Below are 10,412 nucleotides of genomic sequence, written 5' to 3'. Positions count from 1 at the left end.
CTGAATAAAGCCTCTCAATTATTTAAGAGCGCTACATTTCCATTAGGTGGAAATAATGCATTCGTACAAAATTTATTAAGGAAATTGTCTGCACGGTGTTTCTTCAGAATGTGACTCGGTCTCTGGCTTAGGAAAAGGCCCATGCTCACCGCTGAGCCAGCGGGCATTAGTTCAGGAATGGCATTAAGTGCTGGCAAAGCTTCTGTCCACAGAGCCGCCCGGGCATTAGTTCAGGAATGGCATTAAGTGCTGGCAAAGCTTCTGTCCACAGGGACACAGGCTGGCTCGCAGCAGAGCGAAACGCAAGTTCTCGTGGGCATCAGCAAGGCAGCGAGCCCAGGCAAAAGTAAGAGCTCCTGCTGCAGCCTAAATATGACGCCAGCTCTGTACTTTCACACATTACAAAGCTTAAAATTCCACATAAGCACCTACGTGCAGTTATTTCTCAAAATGGTTCGTATTCAGGAAATCAGAATACAGGCAAGCTGACTCCCCACACGATAGCTTCGGCTTGCAGGGATTCAATTTTGAGACCGAAAGCCAATTCAATCATAAAGCCAATTCTTTCTAACAAAACAACCCAAAGCAAACACCCTCACGCAGACATCTGTAACACTACTTAGTAGATTGTATCATCTATCTGAGCTATCATTAGACCTCTAAAACCGTTAACCCTGCACATCTCCAAGTTTAGCCTCACCTGAAATAAGTCCGCCACCAGTCCATAGTCTGCCACTTGGAAGATTGGAGCTTCTGGATCCTTGTTAATAGCAACAATGGTCTGCAAGCAACAGTAAGGCGCCACATTAATATATCTCTCTCTCAATTAACATCTAGGGCCAGACTACAGCGACAGGCCTAATCTAGGAAACACAGGCTAAATTCTCTCCAAGGCCCTAGAAGCAGAAGATAACGGATCGCAGCATTTAACAAACGTTCTTCCTCCCACCTCAAAACCAAACACCTCCCCCCCTCCCTGCTCGTTGCATACATCAGGGCTATCCTTCCCTGTTGAAAAGTGTCTAGAAAAAAAACTACTACAAAAGAGGATCTGCAAGATCGAAGCCACAGCACTTACAGAAATAACTCGGAGGTAGCGTTTAAAACAACTACAATACAGCCACACCTAAAGGCCTCGGTACTTACTCTGGGACATATCTTTTAAGTTTGTCACACAGAAGAAAAACGCACAGGAGCAAAATCCCAACGCACCTGTCCAGAAAACATCCATCTTGGATTAAACTCTTTCATACAGGTAAATCGTTCCGCAAATGTCCCTGACAGCCTCCAGCAAAATAACTGTATGCGTCCACATCAAAATCTACAACCGGACAGGGCGCGCTCCATAAAGGCTGGGGAAAAAAACCCACCCAAACGATGACAGCTCGTGACAACCAAGCAGGAGTCTAAACCACGGCGGTCTGCTACCGCCTTTCCACCTGCACGCCGCTGCCGTGAACTCTGCCTCGAGGCAGTAAGACTCCTCAGGACAGCTCTTTAATACGCTTACCTGCCATTGCCAGGTAGCCACAGTTCACGTGTGTCTCTCTTACTCCCTCCACTGAATGTACCTGTCCAACAAAGTTAACAGCTCGGTAGCGTACGCCTAGGGGCAGGAACTCGCAGATACAAGTTTGCAAAGCCTGTGTTTTTAGGCACGCGGAAATGCTTTTTCTTCCCAGGTGGTTTGTATCCCGTGACTCGCTATAAAGAAGGACCGCATGGTATATGCGAGGAGGAAGTACCTACAGCAGAGCGCTCCTGCTGCCCTCTCGCCAAGTCATAAGCAAAGACCTGCAAGTATTCCAGTAATGGAATCCCCGACACATTTTTGCCAAAGTTTTATTGTTTTCACATCAATCACCCCACGTGCAAACGCAAAGCCTCCGCTGACGATTCTACAGCGCGAGAAGCTAAATGCAGGCTGCGGTACCAGAGGCTACCAGCTCAATGAAGACTTTAACTACGCTCTGAGGCCCTACCGTGCTTTCCAGAACCGTTCGCGGGGGCCAGTGCCGAGGGCCGGCTGAAGGCAGCTTGGGGGCTGCCAGCTCTGTCCTTACCCCAAAAATAATTAACCACCAGTCGCTCGCAAAACTGTCTTACGCTTTAGTTTGGCAGCCTAGTCCTTCCTCCGTCTCCGTGAGCTGAAGTTAACTTTTTAATAAGATCTGGTTCTCTACCTCATGGCTAAATCAGACTTTCCACGGTAAGAGGCAAAAGCATCACCTTGCCTGCGAGAGAACTTTTGCAAGTTCAATCTCTTAGAAGGAAAAGACGCTTGTGACTACCTCACAAGGGAATTAAAGATAAGGAAAGCAAGCAACGACAATTCTCCAGGTCTCCTCAAAAGCCGCATTTGCTACCTTGCTGTAAAAGGACAAATAAATTATACATTTCACTTGGTAGAAAGCATCTGACTGCTTTGGAAAACGTATCCCGAAGTGTACGAGTTCACAATGCCAGATAATTCACAGTGCGAGCGAAGGCGGGGGACGCTCCCACGGAGTTCCCGTGGCTGCAAATTCTTTACGTTTGTAAAAACGGAACCTTTTCAGTAAGTCCAACACCTGTAGGCTATGGCTAAAGGGAGAGCAGAAGACATTTCAAACACACTACGTAAAACTGAATTTTACAACACACGTGTTTACACTAGAAAAAACTACAATATATAGGAGAAATGAAACCGTCAAGGATGCACCTCGGTGACAAATTTCATCTGTCCTTATTTCCTACAAAAGAACACCTCAAAATACCAAACACAGCACTGGAAAAGCCAAAAAAGCAAAGATTTTGCAGTTATAGCGCAGGACAATACTGCTGCTCCGTATTTCTCTATCAAAGGAAATTCTAGCGCTTAATAGGTTCCCAGTACTGGTGGTAGTCTTAACTGAGATAAGGCAGGAGATAAATACAAACAGGGTCAGATCAAGTTTTACACAGCTTTAAACACACAGTTCTCAGTCAACAGCTGATACTAATCCCACCCGCCCATCTTCTCCCTCACCCAAAAGCGCAGCTGGAGACTAAACGCCTCGAAACAAAGACACGCCTAATACCATGGCCCATCAGCTACTAGCGGAGTCCAGAGGGAGCCGAGGATCTCCGCAGTAGCACCGCATCGATGCCGCTCTCGCCGACTGCCGCTGCCCGACCGTCCCCGTCGTCTCCCTGTCGCTGCACCGCGAGTAGGAGAGACTACGGCGGCGCTGTTCCGCCATGACCGGTGAGAATACGCTGCTACAGATACTGTTACTCACACTTCTCAAGAGTGACCTTCATCCCTGCCCATCATTCATCCTTAATTCCTAATTTTGGTTGGTTTTCCTCCACTGTCGACTAATGCTGATGTCACTTGAGTCCCCGATTTTAGAAGACCGAGGCCCCAAAAAGGGTGCTGTATCCCAAATCCGGCTTTACATGATCTTCCCCCATAAATACTTAAATAATATATGCAAAAGAAACTAAGCTGTAAGAAAGCACAAATCCTACCACACAGGCTGGCTTGTGAGGACAATCACCAGGCACATCAACTCACTAGTCTGTCACTGGCTACGCAGAAGGATCTGCCCGTCAAGTTTCGCAAACCTTTTCCTCCGTTCTGTACGCTAGTCAAAGCTCTGGGTTTGGTTTCTGCCAGAAAGCCTAAGTTCATGCCCTGGAAACAGGGCGGGGGGAGCAGGGGACACACACCATACAACACGCTTTTTCTAAAAGTACTTGCGGGGAGGCAGCACAACCTACACTTTTTGACATTTGATAGCATGATTCAGCAGGTGATTCTGCTCCTCTTTCCAAACACCCCACTGCGGACCAACCTGGCAATTCCCATTTCAGGTTCTTTCCTTTGGCAACTAATGAGTTAAACCTTTTAAAGTTTTACTGCCATTTTATAACAGGTTTCCATTTGAATGGCTAAATGCAGGAATGTCAGAGGCAGCTTTTACTTTATGGAATAGTTAAGTTCATAATTCAAACTGCACATTGTTATGCATGAATTAATGTGTCATACTCTGAAATAAACGCAAGTGGAACTATTGTATAGAATGCAGGCACCTGTGTTTCCTTGCTGCTTTTTTAAATAAAGTCAGTAAGCTGTTTCTACTTCCCACTTCGGGTTGTAGTGCAACGGTTTTTCTACTGCGAGAGATGTTTCGCCACGCTATCTTTTTTAGCAAGGCTTAGAGGGCTAGCATGTTTTAAAGCGGCAGACAAACTGTCAATTTTACCATTAAAAAAAATTGGAAAGCCGGCTAAAGTACTGATGTAAAAGCAAGGAAGTCAACTCTCTCCCTTCCTCAAAAATCTTTTCTAGCACGCCCATCTTTATATACCTTGCTGTCTTTCATCCCAGCCAAGTGTTGGATTGCTCCAGATATTCCCACGGCAATATAAAGTTCCTAGAAGAAAACAAAAGAGAGACATTTTTGGTACCCACAGCACACAGTTCCGGTAAGCTCTCACAAACCTAACCCAAAATCAGTTACATGCACATGACAGTAGCTTTCAACGTCAAAGGCGGCTGACGATTGGTTCCCTTCCCCACTTGGGGATGCAATGTAACCGTAAAAGGAGGATCTCACAGGAGCATCTGGCAAAGAGAGATGAGGCAAAAAAAAACACACAACCAGAAAACAAGAGATCTGCATCAAGCGTAAGACACTGCTCAGCTAGAGGACAGGGCAAGCAGTATTACCCGTGACCGTGGAGACTGCCAGTGCAAATATTAAGCAAGATAACCTACAAATGGATAATGTAGTTACCTAAAGAGAAAACCTAGGCTTCTTTCTTTGAAGCCTCCGGGATCCTTTAAATAAGACAGAATGCACAAAGCTGAAGTTCAGGGGTGCTGGTTGACAGCCGGCTGAACATGAGCCGGCAGCGTGCCCAGGCGGCCAAGAAGGCCAACAGCGTCCTGGCCTGTGTCAGAAATAGTGTGGCCAGCAGGAGTAGGGAAGCGATCATGCCCCTGTACTCGGCACCGGTGAGGCCGCACCGCAAATCCTGTGTTCAGGTCCGGGCCCCTCACTACAAGAAGGATGCTGAGGTGCTGGAGCATGTCCAGAGAAGGGCAACGAAGCTGGTGAGGGGTCTGGAGCACAAGTCTGATGAGGAGCAGCTGAGGGAACTGGGGGTGTTCAGCCTGGAGAAGAGGAGGCTGAGGGGAGCCCTCATCGCTCTCTACAACTACCCGAAAGGGGGTTGTGGCGACAAGGGCGCCAGTCTCCCCTCCCAAGTAACCACCAGCGATAGGACGAGAGGAAATGGCCTCAAGTTACGCCAGGGGAGGTTTAGACCGGATATTAGTAAAAACTTCTTCACCGAGAGGGTGGTCAAGCATTGGAACAGGCTGCCCAGGGAGGTGGTGGAGTCGCCATCTCTGGAAGTGTTCAAAAAACGTGTGGATGTGGCGCTTCAGGACACGGTTTAGGGAACGTGGTGGCGCTGGATTAATGGTTGGACTCGATGATCTCGAAGGTCCTTTCCAACCTTAGTGATTCTGTGATTCAGGTGTTTAAACCTTTAAAAAGTATCCCATGCGGCAGCTTAGAACATTTCACATACTGAAGCGGGCTAGCGCACTATATATACTTGTAGCGATAGTTTCTGTTATTTATCCCAACCCTCAATGTTCATATGCCCTAAAGCTTTTCTTCCCCCACGCACTACCAACTCCTACAGAGGACGTGTAACAATGCGCTTCCCAGGTAGGCACCAACACGCAGTAGATCTCTACGCTTCAGGGCTCCCGATCTAGCATCTCCAAAGAGACTCTATATTCAAAATAGATGAAAATCGATAGGCAACTAGATCTACAGCGACAGACCGGATAGTAGTAAAAACTTCTTCACCGAGAGGGTGGTCAAGCATTGGAACAGGCTGCCCAGGGAGGTGGTGGAGTCGCCATCTCTGGAAGTGTTCAAAAAACATGTGGATGTGGCGCTTCAGGACACGGTTTAGGGAACGTGGTGGCGCTGGATTAATGGTTGGACTCGATGATCTCGAAGGTCCTTTCCAACCTTAGTGATTCTGTGATTCAGGTGTTTAAACCTTTAAAAAGTATCCCATGCGGCAGCTTAGAACATTTCACATACTGAAGCGGGCTAGCGCACTATATATACTTGTAGCGATAGTTTCTGTTATTTATCCCAACCCTCAATGTTCATATGCCCTAAAGCTTTTCTTCCCCCACGCACTACCAACTCCTACAGAGGACGTGTAACAATGCGCTTCCCAGGTAGGCACCAACACGCAGTAGATCTCTACGCTTCAGGGCTCCCGATCTAGCATCTCCAAAGAGACTCTATATTCAAAATAGATGAAAATCGATAGGCAACTAGATCTACAGCGACAGTTTTAACTCACGGCAGAAAAGCGGGGTTTTTTCCCTCGGGCCCAAAGTCACCCGGGCTACAGTCTATCCAAAACCAAGTATATTTGCAGCTCTGCGACAGTTTTCCCACCACCGCAAGTCCAAGTGCCAGTCAAGCCCGTACTGTTTAGCTACCTAATTTTACAGAAAAAAAACCCAAAGACGGTACTTTTCACCAACTGATTCGGTAAGAGGAAACTGTAACACACAACACTAGTTAGGAGATCATCTGTCAAAACCAGTTAAAAGGTGGTAGTTATACACACTTAGAAAAGATGCAACCTCAAATACTAACAGAGTTTCTCTTTTAAAAAAAAATCCAAGGTTAGTGCATAGTTAAGAACATAAAAATCTAACTCTAGAAATTATTTTTGGTGCCAGGGACAGTAAAAGGGTCAAAAAAAAAATCTCATCCCTGTGCAACTGAAGATGTCCATTACAGTTAAGCGGCTTCTAAACACGACAGAACAAAGCACAGCTGCGGAACAGGCACAGACCTACAGAGGACTTGGCTGGCAAACGAAGGTGTTCAAATACAGACTGCTTCTTCCATACAGGCCTGATAGTCAGTATGTCAATTAAAGAAAAAAAGATGATTGCTTTTTGATGTTTCTACAGCTACAGGTTTCACCTATTACACTGGGGTTTAAATAGAAATAGATAAAGAAACTTTATGAAGCTTTTCGACAAAAGCTATCTCCTGTAAAAATTAAAGGGGAGGGAAAACAGAGCAGGAACACAGTACTTCCTATTAAAAAGCCTTGCTTTGAAATTCAAACGCAGAACCTAGTCGATGTATTTCCACAAAAACACACAGCTGTTGAAGACGCTCAGACATTTCTCAGCCTCGATAGCATTTTATCGAGTAGATTACTATTGGAGGTCAATCCATTTTAACCACAGCTGCAATGTAATATAATATGTCCATATAAGAACTCACGGTAAGAATGGAATATATTTAATTATACCAAATAAAAGAACAGATGTTGGAGGAGAAATTATTCTAACATCATATAGTCTTTCATACAAGCTCTTTTAAAAAACACATTACTGTAATTTGATTTTTTTAGAGCAATTCATTAAGTGCCAGTCATCTAGACTACCAGATACTCTTATCAGTCTGTTTAACATTATGAAGTTCAGTCTTTGGAAAGAATCCAGCTAACCAGGAGCCAGATGCCTATGTACATATTCTATTAAAATATCTGGGAAAGACAAAGATGTTTCATTAAAAGCACATTTGTAAATCACCAGGCTCGTCTAAAAAGCCTTTATTACACATCTAAGCCATGCCCTTCTAGGTCACGTGCTTTTGGCTCCCTGGCTAAGGTAACCATTCAGTAGGCTCCGACGCTTACAGCAGATCACCTCAGTAATGTTTTTGTACAAAGAATGCGTCGGGCAGCACATTTCTTATCAACAGTTCCATACTGTAAAATAGATTGGACTGCTTAAATATTAGTTTAAATCTATTCTACGATTTAGTAAGAGGGAAACGACAGACCCGCAAGGTCTGAATGATAAAGATTCGGGACTGTTAGTGCTCTCCAAGGAGAGAATCCAGCTGGTCATCCAGAGGTCATAAAGGACTCAGAAATGCAGACTTCTCAAGTTCTTTTCAAGGTAATGCCCTTGTTTTGAAGTTTCCCGTGAAAACATTAACTTCTATCGTGGCTTTTGCCGAGTCCTATCATTTCTACTGTGTTGACGTTCAAAGTCCCAAGTCAGGACTGTAGCCCCAAGCGCTAAGAAGCGAGCGAGGGAGCGAAACAGAAAGAAAGCGGATCGGTACCACAGAGCAGCGTCGCTTCCAACTGCGTTACGCGACACGCTTGCCATCGCAGCGGAGAGCGCATTAAGGTCTGGAAGGAGATCTCGGTTCTTCAGAGCTCGTCCAAGCAGGAGACCCACGCCGAGGCACAAAACGGCATGGATCAGAGCCTGCATCGCACCTCTCGGGTGCCAACAAAGATGACTTTGCACCAACTTCAAGTTCCTGCTTTTTGGATCCCCGGAAGCTCTAATTACTGCCGTCAGGCAGCTGCTCCACAGACTACAATTACGGGCACTTACGTCAAAGTCCAGGACACGGAGCGGCATTTATCAAATCCCCGGCACTTGTGCACAGGCAGGTTTTCACCGAAGGGCTGCTGCCAGCACCGTGCCACGTGAGAACGGCGTAACAAAATGGCACACGGATTCTGTACTAAGGGGCACGCTGCACCGTCCAATACAAAATGAAGTCCCCAAAGCAATTAACGTCAAGGGAGGTGAAAGTTTTCGTGGTGTAAGGGCACAGCATCAGATCAGACAATTGTCTTCCCTCATAGTAACTTAATTTCACACAGGAAATAATTACTGTACGTATGTCACACCCGTGCCACAAATCTTTATTTTGTCTGAAGTGGGTAGCAGACATCAGCACAGGGGAGGGACACCACAGAAGAGAGCTAGCGGTAAGAAAGAGCACAACGGAGGGAACACGCAGCACGGCAGTTGAACGGACCAAACAGCCAAAGAGCGTACGAAGAAGGGGGCAGGGAGGCACAATCGGGAAGTACTTAAATTAAAGACGTGCTACTGCAGAAAGGCCTTGGTATGTCAGTATCGGGAACCCGTGAAGGCGGGAGCATCTGCACGTAACGTATCCGTTAGGCTTCTCGTAAGGGCCAAAGCAGCAGCCAAAGCCGATTCTGCCAGCAAACTGGCACAAAGGCCAAGAACGTTTTCATTTGTCCTGCCACACAACTGCCCGCAAGACGCCAGTGGGAGACAGAGCCCTGACAGAGGCCTCAAAGTCTGTAAGCACAGATTTGCATCACAACAACACTAAAAAGAAACAAAAACCCAAGTCCCAAATATATCCTATTTAAAGGCAAGATTCCAAATCAAGAATCCAACTTCTCATTTGCTATTTAAAGTATTGCTCTAGACTCGAGTATTGTTTTTTTCCACAAACTTTCAAGAACACGACCGCGGTATGTCTTGTAGGAACATATTGTATGCTAATCATCGAAATGAAAAAAAAAATCCCCCTTAGCCATCCCCTAAACCCTTATTTCTGCTTTAAATGTATCCAGCTTAACGTCTACAGCGAGTCCATGAGACTTCACGTGCACAAATTTGCACAACCGGCTCCAGAATCCGCATAGCCAGTTACATGCCGTTTGGATAAATGTCACGGGAGCGCTATACGTGGATGACTGTCATTGACAATAGAGCAGTGCAGTTATTTTCCTGTACATACTGACCCTTCCAATTATTTACAGAATAATTCATGGCATATAATATTACTTCATTTTTACTTACGAGAATATTTAAAAATGCCTTAGGCTACCTTGGGGCAGTTAAGGTACATTTGCTTAAGAGAACCGCAAGACCGGTTTTTAGTTGCAACGTACAGTGACTTAGAGCAGCCTTCCTGCTGGACCACCATGCCTGCTGCTGTAACAGACTACTGTGCATCTTCCACAGGTGCGACACAAGACGAGGTAGTTACTTTGCAAGCATGCCGTCAGCTACTATTGATTTCTACACCGACTTTTGATTTATGCTGAAAACCTTCAGTGTACATCAATTTATCATCCTACCAGCGGCATGCTTTTAAACAGCCTAGTTTAATAAACCGCTTTGGCACATGTACTCTTTTTAAAGGCAGCTCAGATATTTTATTTTCTTTGCAAAAGTGAAAGGACAATGAAATGAAAAAGAAATCTTTGTAATGAAAGATTCAAAAGATTCAAAAAGATCAAAAGACGCAAGAGATTCCTTCCAATTAGAAGCTATTAACCCAATAAAGTATTTTCTGGCTTAACACAAGTTCATCTATATTACACTGTATATCAAACAATTATCTAGTATGTACTACTTTGATGCAGTTGAATATGTTCCATTCAAGAAGCACACATTACTAAACTATATCCCAACTACAGTTTCTTTTTCACTTTAAGAACCTTTGATCAGCCAAGCTATGTAATTACTCTTAAGCGTGGTTAGGGTGTCTGCTGGAGAGCAGGGCCATACAACAATTCCGCCCCCC

The 10,412-nt window shown here is 45.3% G+C and overlaps 1 protein-coding gene across 1 annotated transcript in view; it reads right to left on the bottom strand.

Moving 5' to 3' along the window:
* Nucleotides 1–619: 619 nt before the first annotated feature.
* Nucleotides 620–10,412, bottom strand: part of ETFA (electron-transfer-flavoprotein, alpha polypeptide) — a gene marked incomplete at its 5' end in the record, with an annotated part of 25,568 nt that continues 15,775 nt past the window's right edge. Inside the window, 2 exons of the mRNA XM_010295399.1 lie at nucleotides 620–781; nucleotides 4,335–4,400. Coding sequence (XP_010293701.1) covers nucleotides 620–781; nucleotides 4,335–4,400 — 228 coding nt within the window. The remainder of the gene's footprint in view (nucleotides 782–4,334; nucleotides 4,401–10,412) is intronic.

Source organism: Phaethon lepturus, unplaced genomic scaffold (assembly GCF_000687285.1).
Source record: "Phaethon lepturus isolate BGI_N335 unplaced genomic scaffold, ASM68728v1 scaffold23689, whole genome shotgun sequence".
Classification (NCBI taxonomy): Eukaryota; Metazoa; Chordata; class Aves; order Phaethontiformes; family Phaethontidae; genus Phaethon; species Phaethon lepturus.
This window is presented reverse-complemented; position numbering and strand designations above follow the sequence as displayed.